General features: G+C 38.3%; 1 protein-coding gene across 2 annotated transcripts in view; it reads right to left on the bottom strand.

Annotated features, from left to right (window-relative positions):
- EPS8 (EGFR pathway substrate 8, signaling adaptor) overlaps window positions 1–23985 on the bottom strand; it is a 54253-nt gene extending 30268 nt beyond the window's left edge. For both annotated transcript variants that reach the window (XM_075713142.1, XM_075713136.1), the window contains exons 1-10: window positions 23924–23985; window positions 22745–22818; window positions 12471–12538; window positions 10336–10497; window positions 9984–10133; window positions 7634–7716; window positions 5737–5873; window positions 3851–3924; window positions 2714–2840; window positions 2273–2361 (exon numbers count right to left, since the gene is read on the bottom strand). In XM_075713142.1, the coding sequence (XP_075569257.1) occupies window positions 2273–2361; window positions 2714–2840; window positions 3851–3924; window positions 5737–5873; window positions 7634–7716; window positions 9984–10133; window positions 10336–10497; window positions 12471–12538; window positions 22745–22818; window positions 23924–23985 (1026 nt within the window). The remainder of the gene's footprint in view (window positions 1–2272; window positions 2362–2713; window positions 2841–3850; window positions 3925–5736; window positions 5874–7633; window positions 7717–9983; window positions 10134–10335; window positions 10498–12470; window positions 12539–22744; window positions 22819–23923) is intronic.
- Window positions 23986–24305: the final 320 nt, after the last annotated feature.

Consider the following 24305-nt stretch of genomic DNA (forward strand, 5'->3'; position numbering starts at 1 on the left):
TGCCTGTAATTTGCTGTTCTTTAACCCATTACCAGTTCTTCAATTTGAAACAGATAATCTCTTGTACCCCCCCATAAAAAATGGTTTTCATGCACGTTGTCCACTGTTGAACTTTTCCAAGTAAATATATGCATAAAAAATACCATATACTTTCTCTGATACAGCTTCTTGGAGGATTTCTTTTATTTACTGATCACCTGTTGTCCCTGCAGGCTCCAGAAGTAAGAAGCATGCCAGAATGTGTTTTAAAAAGTTATAGTAATTTTTATTGCACCTTGCCATCTGTTCACCAAACTGCTTTTGGTTAGCCTCATTCTACTTTTACATCTAGCCTTCCAGAGTGTGACTCCAAATGAAGAAAGGAGGAGGATGTGTTTTTACTTCTATTAACTTCCTATATATTGTTCTTCAGTCGTAACAACTTACTTTCAGTCTTTCTAAAGTTTTTTTGACAGATGGTAGGCATTTCCTAGGAGCTTTTAGCATGGTGTTTTAAAACAGTACCCATTCTACTGGCAAAGATTTTATTCTTCTAGATACTCCTTTTATTTTTAAAATAGATTCTTCATTTTATACAGTTCTCCATGTCTGACATAAAGAACCAGGAAGTGAAATTTCAGGCTTTTGCAGCTCCTGCAATGATGCTGAAGTAAAGCACTGTTACAGCACAGCTCTTCAAGAGCAACATTAGAAACCAGGTCCTAGATGCTGTTGAGCACCAGAACAAGAACTGCTTCATTTCCTGCACAGTAGATAAAGTTTCAAAGATGTACATGTTGTTCTTGGGTGAAAAACTAATTTAAATGCAGAACATCGTACAAAGTAAGAATGGAAAATACCGAACATTACAAGCACTATTACTGAGAACGATCAGCATGTTCTAAGGCATCCGTGTCCCCAACAAAACAGCAATCCTTTAAGGTCAGAATCATAGCATTTGATATAGGGTTTTTAAAAAAAATACATATTCTTAACATTTCTAAACATCTCCTACAGCCCTGCAATCAGAATTCATTCCCCAAGAGGAAGAAAAAGCTGATTTGACTCAGTGAATGCAAGAACAATTTTCCCTGTTGGCATAGCTTCCCCAGCAATTGGAAGGGACAGTCAGTATCTGAAAGTAAATGCTTTGAAGGTGTCCCACTTGCTGCCTTCCTTTAATAGCACTTACAGAAGAGGAGATGCCAGGAGAAGGCTCTTGAATTAGCATCTCCATTTGTTGAGAACCTATAAAGTGACAGCAATTTGATGGATGGAGCGTTCTGAGGCCAGAAAGGTTCTATGTAATGACGGCAACAAGCACAGAGAGTCTGATGGGCATAGCTGAATAAAACTAAATTAAAGCCACAGCTGGAGAAGCTGGCAAGCATGCAACAGAACCATGATCCCAACAGATGTTCCTAGAAATTCTTTTACGATTTAAACTCAAATTTCCCAAGTAAAAGTCTTTAAAGAACCAGGAAAAGAAGAAACACAACAGTGCTGAAAAAGAACTATGCTCATCTAGTCACTGTGTAGGGCCCTTGAGGAGCAGCATCCCAAAATTGGTTCAAAGGCCAAGCTAGGCCAGAGGTGGCCAGCTCTGCTCTTTTCTGAGTTCAACCTTGGATGGAGAAGGAAAAGGTGAAAGTCCAAGATCAGTCAAGTATCAGCTGAGCTATCTTGCCATGTGTCAGCCAAGGACCAAACAAAGTTACATTTCCAGGTATATTAGCATTCTTGAAAAGGATACTTGTGGGTTTGCTCCTTCTGAAAGAGCAATAGAGACCAAGACAACACAGACCTAAGCTCACAACTCCCTGGATGGCATGACCAACCCTGCACAGCTGGCAGCAGTAGGGCATTTAAGACCCACAAGGTTTCTGTATGAACAAGGCACCAGGACATTTAGACAGAAGGGAGAAGACTTCATTGATACATTCCCAAAGACAAGATAACCCGCTGCAGCTCCCTCAGGGGAGTCAACAATAAAGCATCCACACACTCTGGAATAGCAGGAACCTCAAAGAAAACTCAACATAAAAATAACTCCGAAGCAAATCTGTCGTGTTACTGATTCTTCCTTCTCCTCTTCATCTTTCCCCAGAATTTCTGTTATTCACTTCATACTAGTGAAATAAGACATAGGAAAACCAATGCAGCAAAACTGACACCCAAATTAATTTGTAGCGGCAGGGGAAAAAAAGATCATGTTATACTTAACATCAACTATCTCAGGAAAAAAACGGTTACTGCATGCCTCACACCACCATATCCACTAGCACTCACTTACCAAAAGATTGAAGCCATGCTTGAATTTTTGGAAGCAGTCAACAAATTCATCTGGAGGTGGCGGTTTTGCACGGAGAGTAAGAACTCCCTCTGGTGAACAAAATTAGATTTTTATATATCCATTTACATGGTACAGAATTTCTACAAATATTACAGGTATAGTAAACATATAAATACATAATAAGTTTACCAACTTACAGAGTTTTATAAATACAGAACCACAACAGTGAGCATATTCTGCAGACACATCTCTAATTAGTTACTCCTCATTGACTTCAAGCAAATAATTTTCATAGGTTTCCCTCTAAGAATATACTCTGTAGGACTTTTTGTGCTCAAAGTGAAAGAAAATTACTACAATCATGAAAAAACAACACAAAAAGACACATTTGCTAGCTACTTCAGTGATCCTTAGAGAACTGTGTGCAGCAAGAACTCCTACCTCCAGGCCCTTTCTTTTTACTTTTCTTAGTTTTCTTCCTCTTCGAAAGTTCAGCAAATGCTTCAGCAGCTTTTTGAAGTTTGGTAACAAAAAATTCAATGTCATCCAAAATATGGTTCAGGATTTGCTATGGGAGAAAAGAAAAGTAACAGTTTCTCTACAGAACCTATAGCAGAAATACTCCAGAAATCAAAATGACTACACTCTCAGACACCAAAAGCTTCCTTGGAACAAAGTCCATGTTACAACATTGCTTGTTTAAACTCATTAAGTTCTTAACTTTACAAACCTGTAAAGTATTTCAAATCTTAGATTTTTAAAAACTTAGGGCCACTGGAATTTTTTTAAAATATAAGCATCAAGATCATTAAGTTCAGACTGGAATTACGCAGTTCATTCACACATTACATTTTCTCTCACAACACATTCTAATTATTTGTGTAGGACATCATTTTCCTAAACAGTAAAAAGTAAAAAGTATTAAGCTGTTTGTTGAATGTCAGAATGTAGTTTTATAGAAGAAGTACTCTTTGAAGAACTGTTTTCAAAGAGCAAGTGGAGGAGAATGAAGGAGCCCCCGGGGAAAACATGTATGCACCAATTCAGCAGGCCTCAACATGCTTTCCTCAAGACCCTTGGAAGTTGCTGAGGGCAACATCAAGAGCAGAAAAGTAGAAAGTTAGAACTGACAAATCGGGCAATATTTGATATCGCATGCATCATAAGACCTGCCCAATGTTCTTGCTTATAGACAATATCAGAAATGACCATACGTTCATTTTCCAGATATTGCACATATCTCGGTCCCACTAAATTAATGGAATTTAAGTTTATCCTTACATAGTTTACTGAATTTGATCTACCACATAAAATTAGTATTTATATTTCTAGCTCTTCACAGCAGAAAACTTTGCCTCAACATTCAGTACTTTTTTCTTTCTTTTTAAAGAAAAAAAAAAAAAAAAAAAAAGAAAAATAACTGTGGCCTATTCATTTTTAGGTCTATCACACAAACATAGGCTTCCTGGAAAGCTTTCCTCCAGAATTGAATTTCCCATGTGGAAAAAGCCTTCCCACAAAGTGGAGCTGTAAAATTTCACAGACATTAAGCAACATAGTTTGTAGTTTCTCACTTACAACATCTCTGTCAATCCTGGCTGCTATCATCTCTGCTGTTTCTTCATGATCATGGTAGTATCTATGTTTTTCAACTGCAGAAAAGGGAAGAAGAGAATAAGACATCCATATATGCAGAATTAGTAACCAACACTTCTTATACAGCTTATGCTTGAAATCATACTGCTGTAAGAAAAAGACAGGCAATGTTTGTACTATTCACTTTGTAGGGACTCCACACAACTTGCACCCTAATGCCTGATCCTGCCAAATCTCACCAAAAAAAAAAGCTTAAGTGTATGCTTTCAGTCAACTTAGCTGCATAAATGAAGTTAACCACAGAAGTGTGGTACCAGGGTCCAAATGAAAAAATTATTAAAGCAGAAAGTGGTCAATTATAAATACAATGTCATGAAAAATCATGTCATTTTGCAAAATATGCTCAAAGCTACTCCAGCAGAAGTGAGCAAGAAGAAAACTGTAGCCATGACTTCAAAGACAATTTTGATGTAAAAGGTAATAAGCAAAAAGGGATGTAGGAATTTGGGCAGAGACACCAAGTCTGGCAACACAGAAATAGGAGATAATGATGTGATAAAACAGGTGTTCCCAAATAGCAATGTACAGAGTCAGTTACTTTTATTTGAAAACAAAAAAGGGTAACATTTTGAGAAATAATAAGCTTTACATTTTTAAGTCACACTAAATACTGCATTGCTTTTGCTAACAGGTGGGATTTTAGTAAATACATTTTAGAAAAGATCCACATGAATGGAATAAAAAGAACTGCAGGAGCAGATCCACAAGTGGCCTGGCAAGACAGACCACTTGACAAACTAATGAAACTTTTCTAAATTGAGGAAAAGTCATACAGAAGAACAAACTAGCCTTTACTCAATGTAGGTGTAATACTGTAGATTAGTAGACAAAAACATTCGTAACATTACAGATTTCTCTGAATATTTTTAGTTGTTTTCTTTGCATAGTTGTGTACTTTGTTGAGTGATATAGTTTAATAAACCAAAACCGATAAAGACTCCATGGTTAATGACTTCTAATTCTAAAACTTTAGTATCTATTATTAAAAAAAAAACCCAAACCCAAACCAAAAAAGGCCTCACCTTAACCAAGGCTATTCCCTTAATAAAGCCTGTTTTAAAGAAGAAGCTTTACTGTTTCTAAAGAATATTTTTTTTCAACAAAATCTGATCAAAATAAAAATGTTTCCATTAGAGATTTAAAAAAACAAACAAAAAATTCCAAACACATCAGAAATGCTACAGCATCCCTTAGCTCAGGCTTAAAAAAAAAAAAAGAAAAGAACTGGTTTAGCCATACAGGCCATTATGAAGATAAATATAAAATAAATAAATAATGCTGATCTCCAGTCAGCTTTTAATCCATGATTATACTTTTTAATTGTCTGAAAGATCTGGCCTATGCTCTCCCAGTTACTAAAGAGAGCATCATTAAATTACTAGATTTATGACAGTACTGACTACTGTGAATCTTATTACGTTCACAAAAAAGCCCAGGTTAAAATTGGTAGCCCACACCCCCATCCAGATAAATACAAGTAAATGAAGCTCTGAACAGAAATTCAGAAATCAGATAAGTACAAGTAAATGACATGTCAGATTATGACAGTCAGGTCTTATTCCCCAGATCAGGCAACGGTGGCTTGGGGCATTTCAGACTAGACTGGGAGAATAAACCTGTCTGCTCTCAGCGAGGACAAAGGGGTCACCTCGTACAATCATTTCTGTATCTGGATTCAATTACTGTAATCTCTATGAAAGTGGTCTTCCCAAGTGATTTTTGTTGTTACCAAGGACCATAAAAACCTCGCTGCCCACAACAACTGTTTGTCACCGGCCTTGCGGCCGCGAGCTCCCACAAATACTCACACTCCCCCTGCTCCACAGCCCATGCAGACCACGCGGCCACGCGGCTTCTTACATCCACTTGGGTGATGGTCCCGGGCGGCCCAGGGGCAGGCGCCTGCGGCGGCGGCGGAATGGTGCTGTCAGCTTTAGATATCATCCTAGAGGAAGAGAAGAAAGCCCAGAAGTGACACTTGAAGGAGAAACGTTCTATTTTCTAGTGCTTAATCAGAGAAGACAAGGAGGCTTTACAAGGACCTCTTCTACTGTTGAACATACTATGGACTTGCCAAGTAAGCAGCACTCAAGACCATGATGTGTAAATACATTAAACATAGTAGGAAACTTGCTCCGTGATGGGGTTAGCAAACTTTTGTCACCCAGCCACATGGGAAATCCCCAAGCAGTGCCACAGAACATTATGTCTAGAGACCTGCCAGTTTACACAGGGAAATTCTCCAGTTTTCCAGTTCTTAATCTAGTTTTAAGTACCATAAGGACAGAGGTCTTTGAAGTCATTCTGCAACCTGATACCAAAAGACAAAAAATCCCAACAACCCCTCTCATACACACATCCCATCCCTTCCCCACACCTCTATTTAAAAGCAGTATCTTCACCTTGAATTCATCTCTTTATAAACCCATCTCATTCATGGCATTCAACAAAATGTCAAGTGTTATTTGGTCTTTGAACAGTGAACAAAAATATGTTTCCTTCACCTTTCCTTCTTCCAGTCTCCTGGGCACTGTTCTTCCCATGTCCCACACTTCTACTTGTCAATAACCTTAGAGCAATTCGGTAGTGCAATGTCAGGCAGGAGTGTCTCTCCCCGTGACCCAATGCAAGCATGTACATGATATGACAGTAAGTAACCAGCACTAAGCTGTCATGCGCTCTTGGCCTCATAGCCCTCAGAGACTGATATCTTGGATTATTTTTCTCACCAGCTGTACTGACCTACATTTTTCTCCCAATTAAATCTCATTAGTTTCCCAGCACATCCAATGTGTTTGAGTCCTTCTGGATTGCCTCTTTGTGCTTATATCTGTTGTTACAGTCCCACAAACAGTAAAGTCTGCTTATTTAATTTTAAACATGCAGATAAAGTTAGACACAGTTCAGTTTTTGTTTTGTTTTTATAGGAGTGTCCATTACTCTAGGAAAACTTCATGCATTGTGCATTAGAATTTAACAGGTAGCTAAGACTGTTATAAGCTCATTCATATAATGGTGACATTTTTACTTAATGGTTCTTGTTCAGCAGAGACTTCTCTATCTGGACCACAAAGCTAAGTGTTATTGAGAGATACTATCAGGACGCAGTTACATTTTCAACAAACTACCACCATTACCATTCAGTATCTAATATATTTGTGCCCTTGTTTCTATGCCTCAGTTGGCTACCTCTCACTTCTGTATGAATCTTCTCTGAACCCAACAGACTCTTTTCCCCGACATTTCCCAACTGACAGAGAAGCCTTTTGCTACCAGGGAAGCAAGTATTCTTCAGCATCATTAAACAGACAGGCAGGAAGATTATTCAATCCTCACCTGCTGTTTTATTTAACATCTTTAGGTCCAAAAACCTTTTATCATAATCTTATTTACTTGGAGTTATGGGGCATTTATGGTTTTAATTTAAGCTCTGAACTACTTGACCCATATGCAGAACTGAGACTTGCAATGCTATTCTCCGGCAAGTGGTATGGATGTCAGCTGTAAGGTGGAATCGGGAAAGGTAAGAGTGATGTTATAAATCAAGAGAGCTTGAGATAATTATTAAAGCAAGGTCTCTACACATGGTTTTGGACATATCAACTAGCAATAAAGAGTAAAAAACAGCAGGCAGACTTGGAGAGCTTCTGAATGCTGTAACACGATTTTGTGATCCTATATACCGCCAAGAAGTTAGTTTTTTACCTCAGCGTTTCAAGCCTCTTCTTTTGTTTCCCACTTTTGCTGTCACTGATTGCACTTTCAATATCTTCATGAATAAAGCTAGCCTAAAGAAACAGAAGCAGAAGCCATCAGTTATCAGCTAGACTATCCAGATATATGAAATAAATATCTCCTCATGCACTTTTTTTAGGGCACCTTTAGATTCCAGAATCCCTTATCAAATCCCATTTATTTAAAAGTTCTGGGATAAATTATTTTACACATAAACAGAACAAAGAAACGCACAATGCTATTGTCTGGGAGTTGGTATTTTTGTCACTGTTCCAATCTCAAGCATTATCATCGGATGAGTACGTCATCTAGATACCAAATTTGTCTGAACAGCTGTAATTATCTCAAGTCAACCACTATTGCATAAGCTATTTTTTCCCTCTGCGTACATAATTTTTGTTTTTCTCAAGTATATTAGGGGAAAGACATACCAAAAAAAAATCTACTATAGATAGTAGCAGCATAAAGGATTAGGAAAGTAACTTGTAGTGATACAGTTTCCTTTAGGAAATAAGGATAGCCTCCAGTTTCTCTTTGATGTAACAGAAGATGAATTTATCCGAACATTTCCTAATCTGCAGGCTCCTGCCTCTCCATAACTGCAGTCTGCCTCCACCAGTGACCCACAAGTGAAATTTTGATGCACATCTAAGGCATTCTTTTAATAGATCTTGTGTTAAATAGGTCACGGCTTCTCGTAGGATTTAGAATGCTCTGTTACATGTCTTCAGCTGACAAATTTCCTACACAAGTTGTCAAAGCCCAAATCTGACAGTATCTGGCTCACTCTACAAGGTCCACATCTTTCTTAGTACCCTCATAATGGAGAAGTATGTAACTTTTTGGGAGGAATACGTAACTTCTGCTGGGACCGGAAGACTTTGTTGAATTTAGAATCCAAGGGGATTAAGGGACCTCTCAGGCTATAATGAATTGCACTACAGAATATGGACAAGGGATACACTAAGGTTAAAAAATTAATAGAAAAAACTTAAGGGGATTTGAGGAACTTAAACCCAGAAGAATTCCATTGATCATACTCTTGATATTTATTATTTAGCAATTTTTTGTTTAGAAAATATTGAATGCCCCAAATATTATTGATTTTGACTAATTTTTTTTATTGCAGAGGCTCCTGAGGTTCATGGTAACTTCTAATCAAAAGCAGGAAAAAGACAAGGGAGAAAGACCTAACCTTTCAAAACCAGCCAAGTCTCATAGGTAAGGAACAAAAGCTAGGGTATGGTCACAGACTCAAACAATAGCTCAGAAGAAAAGGTGGATCCTGGACTTCCAAGTCATGCTTATGTGCTTTACATTTTTATTTGTACACAGAGGAACAACTTCAAGAGATGAAAGTCTGAAGAAAAGAGACCGCCCTCTACACTTTGGGAAGCTGGGTCCAACCAGAACTCAAAAGGATCCCTGCATTATTTAACATAATGCCACCTGAACTTCTCACACAATTAGCCAGTCATCTTTAAACCACTCTCACTGTACCAATTTCAAAATGGTTGCACAGTGTGATTAGCAATCTGCTGTTTTAAGACAATGATATGAACTACTACAAAGGCATTAAAAAATACCCATTAAATTACCAATTGGAATTTAAAGAAATACCAATTATATAGAGTAACTAACAGAAATTAAAATTTATAACCCTGGAAATAAAGTAGTATTGCAGAACGCATTAAAAAAAAAATATTTACGCTTGAAGGAAATATTTTAATCAAAGACGAACAATCTCCTTCCTTGTTTTGCCCCTTCTGCAAGTAATATTTTCCTTTTCATTATCTCTCCAGCAGAGCAGAGATGCAGAGAGGTGAGAATGTAGAGAAGGTTTGATTGTTCAGTGACAAAAAGAGCAGAAAAGGGGGAAAGACTAGGTAAGACTCAAGGCTCGGATGAGTTCTTTGTAGATGACAAGATAAATTTGAGATAACTCAAACTATTTTACACGACTTTCTTCAGAAGTGTGAATTCAAACCATATACATATTCCAGAGCTTTACTCATTTGCAAACCTAAATGAACAGCTACAGAGCCCAAGAATTAATATTTACAGTAATGACATATTTGAACATGCACTAAGGATTCAGCTTACATACCGGACTACTCTCTTGCAAGACATACTACACTACATTTACTAACATACTAAAAGTAGTGTCAATATCATAAGTGCATTAAACTTAAAGCATTTTCATAAAAGAACAGATTTATTTTCTGTGAATCAGCCCATTTGATTTTATCCACTGTACTTGCCAATTCATAAAATTTCCCCTATTCAAATAAGTCATAGCAGATCTCCATTACTATCTTACCTTAATCTCATCACATTGGAAAAGATGCAAATCGGGCTTGTTTTGGGTTGGTTCTTTACATATTAATGCAAGAATTGAATTGTAATTGCATGCGTTCATCACAGCTTGGCAATGCTGAATTGTGCTTAAAGGAAAATTCTCCAGTTCATTCTGCCGGAAGAAAAAAAAAAAAAAACCAAATACAAAACACCACCTTACTATACAGTGTCCTGATCTCAGAAAAGCCGCATGAGTTAAAAAGGGAAAGTGATAATAAGCTAATTAAAATACCAAATCTCACATACATCATTTTTCTGCCTGTTCCCTTTTTCTCTCTGTCTCTGAAAATGAGACTGCCACTCACAGATCTTACCTTTGATTCCAAGTCCACCAAACTGACAGCTTTGTCATCCACTTGGAGAATCATATCTTGAGTCCACACTTTGCCTTTGGCATCCAGCAATTTCAGCTTCCTTATTCCGTCATCTACTGTAATCATTGCCTCTTTTCGGTCCAGAACAAAGGTGGTCAAGTGCTAGTGAATGGGATGTGCGTTTAAAAGAAAAAAATTGTAATTTTCCCTATTGCTAGGCAGTGTCAGTATTCAAATTGCCAGGAAACAGCAATACAAATTATTCATGAATAAAAGTGCCTTGGTATATGACAGAACCCACCAATAAGCCACAAAAGAGGTTGTTTAGTTCATAATGTCACTTTAAGTCAACTGATTTTTGTAACTCACTGTTTGTCATTCTCTGTCATTTTCTCACTATAGTAAGTGGATAGACTTGAAGGCATATTCTGACATCTTTCAGATGTCAAAGCTAGAATTAAACCGTGAGTATTTAATTAGCTTTCTTAAGGAGTGAAAACCTGTCTCTCTTGGCAAGCTGAATCCAGGAAGGGTTAGCAGAAGCTTCCCAGAAACAGCTTGACAACGTACCTCCACCAACACCCTGACCTGGAGTGTCCTCATCTCTTCCAGAGCTGCCAGCTAGCATGCTGATGGCAACCATGAGGAACTTGCATCTGACTGCGATACCTTATTGACAGGCTAGTCACTTCTTTTCTGCAGATCACAGTAGAAATGTAGTATACTAACTATTTTTGCTCACCATCAACTTGGAATATTTTCCAGATTCAGTTAATGGTCTAGAAATTAAATACTGCCTCACAGACATCACCTCAGCTAGATTCCCTGTCATTATGGTTTTCACAACTTCTTCTTCAACATGCCAACCATGCAAGACAACCCATAAAATTATTTCATTTTATCCAGGCATAAATCCAGCTTCACATTCTTACTGAAGACCTGGTTACACTCATTCAAGCTGAACAAATTTTAATATAGGCTTGCACATCTACCTTCTAAATAACTTAAGAAAAAAAGAAGAAAAAAAGAAAGAATTAATTGTGCTTTCTTCTATTACAGGATAACAGGACTTAGTAATGACAGACAAGAGAGTAGCTATTAAGCTGCATATAGTCAAACTGTTTAAAAGAAGTGAAACAAACTCTCTACTGGCTGCTCACACAGGAATGCTTAGACTCCAAATACAAGTACTAATTTTTATGCCAGTGCAGTACCAAAACTGTTATGAAGAAACTGAAGAAAAATAGACAATTAGAAGCAGCACAAGTATTCATTTGCAAGCTGATCATAGGATAGAAGCACTTGAAATTAAGACTCTTCTGCATATGATCTCACAGTTTACAGCTAATTTAAAACCCAGCAAACAGGAGCTGAGAATCTATGGTATTTGCAAGACTTGGCTTAACCCATGACAGTGGTCTGATGGCAGTGGGAGGAAGTTTGTGTCAAAGTAAGACTACAGAATGAGGCATTGCACCCAAAAGTGCTTAACAGGCTACATATGGGCACCCAGGTTTACTTTGCTGAATATTTTAAATGTATCTACTCCTGGATGAAATATGACAGCAGCATGCAGTAATTCTACAAAGCAGCTTAAGACAGGAACTAACATACTTTGCGCTTCACACTGGGGAAGAATCTGTGCACACAGAATATATTTGTTTGACTACTACACAGTAGACTAACTAGGGCTTTTAGGGGTTCGTGCTCAGCTCTTTCTGAATATTTTGTCACCTCTGTTGATTATAACCGATCAAAATATTCATTTTAAATATCATCCAGCATGCCTCACCACAGCACAGGTTTTTTCAGCTCTGCCTCATCCTTGCAACACGCCAGGTTCAGAGACAGGGCAGCATAACATGTTGAATTGATACCCCATTGAGAAGTCCTGTCCGTTTGCCAAACTACACACAACTTTGCTTACATTCTTCTACATCAAAATTTCAGCTCATTATGGCAGAGCTATAGAATTTGAGACATTTCAGTGTAATCTATTCTGAAGTGACCTCGGGTTGGCAGGGTATTTTGGAAGATGTATATGCCTTCAAGCATATGTATCCTCAAAAATCATGTAGGCAAAAATAACTGCATGTAACTGAAAGCTATAATTGGTATATCGCTCCTCATCTCACCTCTACGTGATACTGGGAAGTTTCAGATATGCTGCTGGCACTGTCTCGTGCATAATTCTTTCTTTGTTCTAAAGATGGGAGGAAAAGAAAGAATAATTATTAATTCAACTTCTTATCATGCTGGTTTGAATGCTTCTCAGAGATACTTAAGACTAGTCGTATATATGAAAATGAAAGATGGGCTGCTGATAATTTCTGTATTTTGACAGAAAAAACCTTCACCCCCCCATAGTCCAGCACAAGGATCATACTTACATCAATGATGTTGAGAGCGCCTGTGGGTGCAAACAAAAGCCAGTTATCTCATCACAGTGAGTCAGGACACCGGAGGGGAGCAGTGTTCTGACTGAAAACGCTTCATTGGGAAGCCCAATTATTAAAATCACTAGCTTGCCACTTTGGTAGCAATAGGTTAACCAGCATCAGGCTTACTGAATTTGTATGAAAGCACTTGAAAGCATAAGTATAGTCTGATATACAGGTTAAATCTGCAAAACAACAAAGCCACATACAAACCAGACCTGACTTATCCTTTATTTCTTCCTAAAGTTTTCAATTTGATGAGTTACTAATGTAGAAATGTGCATGGAAAGGGGTAAAAAAAGTACACACCAAATACCTCTAAACAGAAATACTATTCAGCTGAAGAAAATACAATGCTGCAAAATCAGAAACATTTGCCTTTCACTCCATACAATAGATTAATATCAAACTAGGAGAGGAGGGAAGGGAAAATAGAAGATGAAGACATGACACACATCCACACCACAAAATAATGACTTCATATGAATACTGAAGAAAACTTTTCAACTTTAGTGGAAAAAATTTGAATGCAACATTTGGAGGGTTTTTTCTCTTTTTTCACCATAACTTCTTAAGGGCCCGATCTGGAACACCAGGAGCTTTACCTAAGGAAGGAAGTCACTAGGAGACTTGGCCAAGAGAGGTCCAAGGAAACTCTGCAAGTAGGCAATTCTTTTCTCTCCATTTCATTAAATAACTTGATTTCTGATCTTCAAGTAAAATAGGCGGTTTGATTTTGTTCAGAAGGAAAGTACCTGATGTACAAATGAAATCCATCAATTTCATCATACTCTGAGTACTTGGGGAGGAAAATAAAAGTGTGTGATTCCATTGACAGGAAAGGTAAGTTACTTTTTGCAAAATAAAAAAATGCTGACTACTACTAAGTACATGATCTGTGACACACAGAGATCTGCAGTTAGGACACCATAAAAGCCACACTGTAAAAGGCTCTTCTGTGACCAGGGTTCCTTCAGACAGGAATTTCAGGTGCTGACAGATACAGCAGTGCCCTCATTTTCAGCTGTCACTTGTAGAAGTATTTGTCACCTTTTATAATCACACCCATTTATCTCTCCAGTTCTCAGTGACTTTCATGAAAGCCAATACAGTTTCTGAAATCCCTCGCTGGCTTGAAGCTCCCCTCCCATGATGACAAACACCGCTCACACAACAGAACCATCCTGTTACTGTACAGCAGCTACTCAGTCTGCTTTAGCAAGAGAAGTGTGCAGTGCAATCAGCCAAATTCAAGAACCCCATGGATTATCAGAATTTTTAACTACGTGTGTGAATATTTTAAAATAGATGTCTTAATTTAATTATCCATTATTCTGAAACGCCAGGGCAGAGGATCTGCATTGATTCCAATTGTAACTACTATTTCTGCTTTTGCAGCATGTTATTTAAAGGGGTTTTTTTGTTGTTGTTGTTGATTTTCTTTTTAACCACAATAGACACAAACACACATGCACACTCCAACAAAACAGTCAATAAAGCAGTACTGTCTGATTTGCTACCTTTCTTTTTTTGTTTGGATGATGATCTGAAGAAGTAAAGTCCATCTGTTCCTAACAAAACAAGGGAATTAAAAAAATAGTACCTAGTTTAACCTCATAGAACTATTTGCATCTCCAAGGGGGTCAGTTAACAGTCTTCTGTTATGGACTGTAAATGATAGTTAAATGCTGTCCAGTAAGAAAGAATATATGCTTAAAAAAAAAAAAAATCACTTGCTTCAATTAACAATGCATCAAATATTCAGCTTTGACTGTCATTATCTTTTTTTAGGTGAACAAAAGTATTATTTTTTTTAACGATACCAAATTAAACCAGGATAAGAAATTTTACATTGACTGTAAGGTTTGTAAATCCTGCAAATGATAACAGTTAAGAGTTGTTTTAAATAAACAAAGAATATGTAGAGGCTCCAAAGGAATTAAGAAGAGAGTAACTTTTGCAAGAGATTCCTTGCTCTGCTTCACAGAAATTTTGTCCTGTGTTAAGACAGGATACCCAAACCCATTCGTAGCACTGATTCACACATCCTTTTCCACAGAGCAGCCCTAAAGCTCACAACAGACACGATGGCAAGGTTTTCAACACACTATGTCATGGTGAGAACAATAGTGTTTATATAAGAAACAGAGCTTTCTGAATGCTAATAAAATCTGTGGTTGCCTACACTTGAGATCCAAGGACAGCCCTGCAAGTTCTGCATTCTTAATCACAACAGAATAGTAAGAAGAACTTCAATAAAATTTCCAGTTAGCAAAAGTCAATCTGTGTTTGTGTTAATGAACAAAAAGTATGGTCACCACAACAACTGACAGTTCATATTGAGTTCAGCAACAATTCCTATTTACCTATTTATTTCTTTAATGCAGGTAGAATGATTATTAGAACCTGCTAGAGATCCAAGTTACCATTTAGAATAGAATAGAATATTTCAGTTGGAAGGGACCTACAATGATCATCTAGTCCAACTGCCTGACCACTTCAGGGCTGACCAAAAGTTAAAGCATGTTATTAAGGGCATTGTCCAAATGCCTCTTAAGCACTGACAGGCATGGGGCATCGACCACCATTTTTTGCTATCCTATAGGTCCTTCTACTAAAAACACCATGTCATGTATGTCACTTATGCAGACTTGGAGACCCCCTTTTCTGGGAGTCCAAGAAAGGGATGCAATCTAAACTCTGCAGTGGAGCATGCGAACTAAACTGGGGAGACTTCCAAGTCTTGTTGCAGTCACAGACCAAACCAAAAAAAAGAGTGGGTACCTCACAGGCCCTTAATTACTGCTCAGTGCTGCAACTTTTACGTGGTTTTGGATGAGCTAAGAAGTGGCCTATAGCAGCTGTGAATGTTGTCAATACTGCTTTAGAGGAGCTGGAGGTAGATACTACGGGTAACTGCTCCATCCTGAAATTATTCACCCTTCAAAATATATCTTCTAATAAGTACCCTAGCATCAGGCAAAATTCTTCCATTGCTTCTGGAAGGGTTTTTTGTTTTTTCAACCCTTCTATAATTCAATAGTTGGAAAGTGGGTCTCCTTTCCCATACAGGGTCAACCCAACTGCTAATAACCCAGGCTCCCTGAGAGATAGTTTCCTTGACTGCCTGGCATAAATTGCACCAAAGGAAGAATGAATAAAGTCCTCCCATGATAATATGAATATAACACAAAGGGGAAAAAAAAGGAAAAAAAAGAAAAAAAAAAGAAAAAAATAAAAAATAATAAAAAAAAAAAGACTGGCATCTAGAATGCAACCCCTTTCCCATGGTTCTTGCCAGTAGCTCAAAACTAAATCTCAGCCTCTGCTTTCTCCTAGTGCCTGGCTCATGTCCTAGATTCTACCTACAAACCTCCACAAGTTCTCACCTTGCCCTCAGAAAGGACACAAACCCTTTTGCACCCCCTTCTGCTGATGTGCTCCACTGCCTTCAACTTCCAGCAAAATTGATATAAGCCTGCAAACCTGTCAAGTGTCCTTCTCTACCCAGATGACACAAAAGTCTGCTGCTTCTTCCTACAACATGTTCATGTTTCCGCTTCCAAGTCAGACAGATCTGAGCACATGACTCTCTCAGTCTTTTTCATTCATATACAGCTCCTTATTTTTCTTCTTTTCCTACACAGTTGCCCATTGCCATTCTACTGGAAATATTGCTTCCACCTCCTCAACTCTTTCACATATCAAAGTGGCTGATTATTATTCATCAATATTAATCTGACTGCTTTTACAGAAACCCTGAAAATGCCTCTTGACTTATTACATGACCTTCAAATGCAAGTAACTCATACCCTATTATTGAAAATGAGCAACAGAATTTGCTGACTTACTGAACATACTGGGTCTGGTTGGGATGGAGTTGATTTTCTTCACAGCAGCCTGTGTGGTGCTGTGTTTTGGATTTGTGACCAAACCAGTGTTGATAACATAGTGATATTTTAGCTATTGCCGAACAGTGTCAAGGCCTTCTCCATTTCTCACTTGGCCACCCCAGTAAGTAGGCTGGTGGTGCACAAGAGGTTGAGAGGGGACACAGCTGGGACAGATGACCCCAACTGAATACAGCATTCTGTACTGTATAATGTCAGGCTAAGCAATAAAACTGGTGGGTCGTATTTCCAAAGTAGCCCTTGCTCAAAGACTGTCTGGGCATTGGTCTGCTCGTGGGAGGTAATGAGTGATTGCCTTTGTGTTACTCGGGTTTTTTTCAGTTTCCCCTCTCCCCCCTCTTTCCTTCACTTATTAAGCTGTCTTTATCTTGATCCAACTCTCTCCCCTATCCTGCTGCAGAGAGGAGACAGGGGGAATAAGCAAGCAACTGGGTAGGTCCTTAGTTGCTGGCTGGGGTCAACCCCCGACACTGAAAAAAAAAAACGTTTTCTATGCTCCATTTCACTTGCCTAATCCTCCCAATCAGTCTCAGCCTCTCACGGGTCCCTTCAGGCATGAAGAGAGTTATTGAAGCTGAAGTGAAATTCTGCAACAGAGACTTCCAGATAGGATGTATAAAACTATCAAAGGATGAATAAAACTATCAAAACTATTGAGTTTTTTCTATTTACTCTACTTACTGCAGCTCTTACCTCCAACACATAAAATACAGTGCAGCCTTAATACCACGGTTAGCTCAAACCCTCCTGATATGCTGCACACAATTTACCTGAAGTATTTTCCCTCTGATAAAGGGAAAAAATAAAAATAAAAAAGGACCATGGCAGAAGACACTTAAGTTAAATTCTTAATCACAACCTATAGCAAATGCAACCCACAAGTGTTTGAGCAAAATAAAATCTCTCACAAGGCAAGGGCAATAAACTTAAAAGCAGCACAGCATTGCACTCATAGGTCCTGACTGTAAGATCTACTAGCTACTAAACCTTGCAAAGGAACACAAACATTGATCCACAGAAACTAATACTCTTCCTGCTGTCTCGTGGAGAGATGCTACTGCTATTCATGTCTTTGTGAACTTATTCAATTTGCCAGTCATCAGGAATGGATCACGTTTCTGGTTTCAAAAAGAGGTGAAAAGGTACTGATTTCATACCAATTTTGGAAGCAGACAAAACACCAGAAAACACAAAATGACCTCTTGACCAAAGACTTTTAGCCAACCCAAGAATACACTAGACAGTATACGACACAGACAAACAGGACTTGAGATTGCCATCGCTCATTCTCTTCCTTGCCCTCCCTACACTAAGAACTCTGTGCTCTCCCCAGTTACTACTGTGAAGGACCATTTCATACTTTGGAAAGGCAACTATTCCACAGTTTCAGACAGAAACACCAGTGTGGCCCAAAGTCACTTGAGGCAGAGCTATGAACAGAACCTGACAGAGCTAAAGTCAGAGTCCCGTCTCACCCATTTTCCAACTGGAAGAGGGTGCAGCAATATGGCAAATTAGAAAGCTGCTTAATAAACTCTACTGTAGCCTGGCTCTGTGCCATTGTCCAGAAGACCACACAGAGAAATGTATCACAGCAAGAGAAATCTAATTCTTTATCTACGTAGCAAAAATCCTTACCAAAAGCAAAAGATCTCAGTCTGGGTCTTAGCAGATGACCTGAAGCATGGGTGGTGCTGTTTAGGGCTATGATACCTTCAGGCACAACAAATTTTCAGTTCCTAAAAGCCTAAAACAGAAATGAGGAATCCCAGTGCCTGGACTTCCACTGATGTCTTACAAATAATTGCATAGGCCAGATGTAATAAATGTTATCAGCGCTGTGGTTATGATAGCACAAAGAAGGATAATGGTGGATCCCACCTTCCCCTGCCATAGCCAGATTGGAAAATGTCTGTACAGTGCACAAAGAGACGAAGCTCTGAAATCTGATGGCTATTCATGTGGAGATGGATTAAGAGTCTCCCTCACAAGCTGTCCTAAGAATCCTGAAGTGACAGTATAAATTATTACCACACATCATCAAGCAGAAAAGCCCAATGCTTAGCTTACCACTGTATATTTATGGTTTGTGTTGGACAGATTGCTGACACCCCTCTAAGAATATACTGCAGCAGCTGGAAAACCTCAACTTGAGACTGAGAGCAAAGTGCAGGAGACGTGACCTACACTTCCGAGGAGAAAGGTCAAAACTTGAGTTCAGAACAAATCTCATTAAGAGAGAAGCAAACACTATCACTTTCAGAGATCTGTGCCACAAGCTTCTCCCTGATGGCTATGTGGAACTAGCTATCGGAGAAAGTGTATTGTTTAGAAGTCAACAGTCAGTTTAATTCATTCGAGTATCAAAGAACACAAGCATGTTACATGGATGGCTTCTTTTAATGGACTCATTTACCTAGTCTATGATCTGCTTGTGATTTCCTTGAATTTATTACACTACAATTCTTTCTCTGAATGAGGTATTTGAGCAATGCAAAAATACAGACGCAGTTTCACTGCTAGCGCCTAATCACAGCCATCAGAGTAGAAAAACAATGTATAAAACACCTAGTCTTTTCTGATGCAGTGTGAAGACAATTTTAGTAACATCTTTCAATTCTGTGCCATATAATAATTGAACAATTTGGAGTGAACCGTTAGCTCGCTGCTCCTGGGGAATGGGGCTGCTCCACACTGTATCACCCACTGGCAAACCCCCAGCACAGCCTTGGCATTGGCGCTGACTGACGCTGCACATCTCCCCACCAGCAGAGCTGCAGAATACAGATGGAGAAGCCAATGCTAGAACAACAGATGACAGTATGAACCAAAACCCCTTTCAGACGGAAAGATCAGAAACTAAATAAAGAAATAAAACCCGTAAGAATGTGTAGAGGCATCTTCCCTCCCAGTTCAGGGAGAGATTTATCATGCAAATAGAAAACGGTTCGTTTCAGGAAGGAAGGAAGTGAAAACAAAGAGATTATTTGACACAGGACAAAAGGCAGTTGCAAGGAAGTTTTTGCTACCAGATATCCACATCAGAGGTAGCGATGCCTCCAGTTTTGTTTTTAACTGAACTGTCTGTAACACCAATAAAACTCCAGCCTCCTTTCCCACTGGCACTATGGTCAACCTTCTGCCCGATGACCAAAGGGCTGAAGAATCATGAACCACCTCGGCACTGGGACTCAAGTTACAATTTCATGCCATGACATAGACAAGTGTGTGTATACACACACATATATCTAAATACACATTATTATTAATAATTCTTTAGTCTTCACTGTACTTGGAAGAAATTGAATTCAAGATCTTCACTTGTTGATACCCATGGATAGGTGCTTTAGTCCAAATGACATTCAAAAGTCTTCCACAAAAAGAAAGTTTGTCGTGGACAAAGTATGCTGCTAACATTACATTGTCACATTTTACAAAAACAAAAAAACATGGTCCATTTTACTTTTGCAGTAAAAGTATATGTATTTTTTTGAATATAAGTGAATCTATTAAATACATGAGGTCCATGTACTTACATAAATAAAATAGGGGCATTTAATGTACATGTACATAATATAAAATATAAAAGTCTACTTTATAGGCTTTCAGTCTCATGGATCTCAAACAAAATACTTAAGTTAGCTATTAATTATAAATCAATTATAAATAAAATATTTTATAATAAGGATTTTAACACATTTTAACAATTCCAATATCACTCAACTGCTTCACAACCCCCTTGGGACAGCATGCACAAAAATCCCTAACATCACAAAGGAAGATGAGACACACATGGGATGTAGCAGAATTGCTAAAACTAAAAACCAAAAAATAATTGCCCTGAATTTGAGAAAGGGTTTAGGTGTTTTCCTTGTTTTCTCCAGTTCATACATTTGGTGATACTGACAGCCCAGTTCTTTATGCATACAAAACAGAGCAGAAGCAGTAAAATGTGCAGACTCCTCTCTAAAAGCTGTGCCAATATATCTTTACATGGAGCTCCAGGATAATTGAGTCTTCTACTTCATTCAGTTCCTGGCAACTGCATCTATAGTTTTGTGATATATCTACCAGCAATGGAAGTGAACCAAGATCAACAATTCATTTCACAGGAGCCACCACACAGCCATTTATGGTAAGCATTTTCAATTAGTACCTGAATTTAATTAAGTATTTTAGAAGTAAAAGGCTATTTACCATTATATACCTTGTCCCTATCTTCTACTGACATATGACTATCCCATGACATGTTTGACATGAAAAAGTTCAGAGAAGTATTATTTTAAAAGCCCACAAAGATTGCAGGACATGGTAAGACACTTACTGATACTGCCACACTGTTCAAACCGTGTGCTTTTGAAAAATGATGATGATTATATAAAATGAAAAAGAAAAGCACAACGCTTTCATAATGTCTCATAAAGAAATAATCTGCTAAGGGTTTTTTGCAATGTCTCTTGCTGGTTTCTGTTACCACCTACTATTTCTGTCAACACTTGCAATCAGTTTGTCAAGTGAACCGATACAGGATACAGAAATCATTGTTTAAAACGATCACTTGAGAATTTTTCTCACTTGCAGTTCCTGCCTTTAATACTATGTCAAGTGACTGACTTTTGTAGCATACCCCTAAAAGAGATTAAATTTAAACCCAGAATGGCTCACATGCAACATCATTTTTAAATGGCAAATGTTTTAAATGGTCTCTGCTTGTGTCTTAGCTGATTTTTCTAGAAACGGACCTTCACACTACTCTAGCGCAGTGCCTTCAGCCACCAAACCGCATCAGCTTTTTCACACTACTCCTCTTTTCAGAGGACACAAAGCTAAGAGACCTCACATCTCCTTCTCAGGCTTTTAGCCTCACGCATTTCAAAGCAGTTTGAAAGCCAACAAGGCAACCAGTACAACAAAGTTGTTCTTGTGCTCACGGGTGAGTGACCAAACTCCAGGCCGGAAGGGTATTCTTCCAAGGGCAAAGTCAACGCTGTTCTAATGCCACAGAGCATCTTGCCCTCACTCCCCTAACCCCTAAGGTCACTCCCAGCCATTACCCCATCCAAAACAGGAGGAAAGATTAATTACTACCAAGGATGTTGCAGTTACTAGCCACTGTTCTTTGAGCTTTCCAGTTTGTTAACCTGCAGAAGAGGTGGTAGATGCAACAAGGAAGAGCAGGCTGTGGTGCGAGCGGTCTTGCACACGACTGGGTTCTCACTGCAAACCTCATTCTTCCAGTCTTATCAGTTGTACTGACTTTCAAAAGAGCATTTAACAACAGGCACAGATTTACACAGCAGAACATCTTTCAGCTCCATTGCTGCTTGTATTTCCATTACCAGCAGAGCTATCAGCAGGATGTATTCGCAGTGGAGGTGGACGACCAGGAAATGGTGCAATTTGGCTGGCAAGGAACATGACTACATTCTGCCTCCACAGTGATTTGGCCATGGGCTAGAGAGTAGCGTATACAGCCAAGACAAACAGTAGCATCTGTAGTTGGTAAGTGCAAAAACGCTTAGGCATTTATAAGTAACATCACATTTGACAGTCACAAAGCCTATTGAAAATAGCAGGCCAAATAAGGACTCCAAATCCGTTACATCAAATCCAAACTCCATGAAATCCTTGTGTCAAACCAGAATAATATTGTAAATTCCTTTTCTTCTAGCAGGGGATAAAGGTGGGGAGGCAGGGGGAGACACAGGTCATGAATCAAACCTATAGCACAGCTAGATCCCTGAATGCCTTCTGCCTGGCACATACCTTAGCTATAGGATCACTCTTAGTTTTGTGATAAATGCTTTATACACTGATGCCTTAAAAATTAGCAGGTGGGAGTTCTCTGCTTAGTAAACCATAAAAGCATTTTCTAGCTAGCCTAGTCAGTTTTAGTAGGAATAAAATCACTTTGTTCTTTAATTTTGTTTATACACACACACATGTGTATTTACACACAGTTTCAGATCTGTATGCATAAAATATTTTCACCATGACATCACAATCAATACTTAAACAACAACTTTAACATAAACATTTAGAGACTTTACGCCACCTTACCATAAAGAGCTTTTGCACTTGTTCTGGAATTCTGCTCCCTCTCCGTCTGAGCAAATGTTGGTGAACCATAGCCACTGGAAGAAAACATTTCTGGTTAACTTCTGTGTAGATGTATTGGCCACACAGAAACAGGCACTGAAAAAGCCCCTCCACCTTATGCAGGGCTACACACACCTATAATGTTACTAATGGAGTTAATGATACTGGGTATTGGTTCTGCACCATGAATACAATGAAGCATGTTTCACGTGGGCTGGAAGCTATTCTTCTGAGCTATTTTTTGTTGCATTAATACAACATCATGCACAACATGGGGGGTGTTATACACATAGATACCACCATAATGTAAGTAATCAATATCACCAAATAGTAGTAGTAATAATAATAATAATGATGATAATAAAGGCTATGGCAAAGACTTGGTAGGATTTTTTTTTTCCTGCATGCTCAAGAGCTACTTGTTTTTAACAATTTTAACTGCTTTTCATAAAAGACTTAAAAGGACTATAATTGCCTACAACAAATGAAAAGGCAATCCAACATCCTTCCAGTGTAACAAGAAGAATGAGTCATATACAAACTCACTTTACAGGGACAACAATATGAGAGGCAGATGACAGCACAGATGCCCTGCTCCATACACGAATACATGTTCTTTGGCATCAGATTAGGTCAATTCTCGTTAGTGCTGCAAATGAGCCTAGTGCCATGCTTCTGACAGAGGGAGCATTCTCTTATCTCAGACAAGGTAACACTTTCAGGTAACAGTTGCTCAGTTCTGTTTACTGGGAAACCATATCTTCTCAAAGACGGAAAGGGCAAACTCATCTTTTATGCATAAAAATGCATTCACCCCGAGCTAACCTTAAACATCTCAGGCTTATGAAGACCTCTCTGAGTAATATAATAAGTATGTTATGGCTACAGCAATTTATTTTTCTGTTCCAGATTATTCCATTCAGTAATAAAGCTTTACCCTTACACTAATACAAAATCAGTCAGATCATACCTGTAAATTTGGTTACATCGTTTGGAAACTGCACATTCTTTTACAGAAACTGCCTTTGTATTATTCCTATGGGATCTAATAATTATAGCTCTGTCAGAAATGAAAGCGTGAAGAAGAAAATATAACACTATTTTTTGTCCATAAAAGGAAAATCAAAAGCATAACCTTACTTCGTTTGAGGAAAATAACTTCCATATCCACCAGGAGGGGTGTTTGATATATGTCCATTCATTCTTATCGTCACTTACTGAGGGAAACAATCTGGGGAAAGAAACAAGAGCATGTGAATTGAAGTCCCTTAAAAGATGAAGGTTTAATACAGATCTAATAGAAACCTAATGAGAAAATTATGGTTGAAATGGGAAAGGAATTGCACCAACAAGCTCAATTGTTATTATTTGTATCACGGTGATGCCTTAAAGACCCGTTATGGAACTTCCCCCAATTGCAATTTGATAGTTATTGCTTCAAATAATTTATAATTTAGTGAATAAAGCCATTATTATCGATATAATGGTCTTTACGAATAGCTGTAGAAATAAAGGGCTGACT

This window comes from Pelecanus crispus, chromosome 1 (genome assembly GCF_030463565.1).
Source record: "Pelecanus crispus isolate bPelCri1 chromosome 1, bPelCri1.pri, whole genome shotgun sequence".
Classification (NCBI taxonomy): domain Eukaryota; kingdom Metazoa; phylum Chordata; class Aves; order Pelecaniformes; family Pelecanidae; genus Pelecanus; species Pelecanus crispus.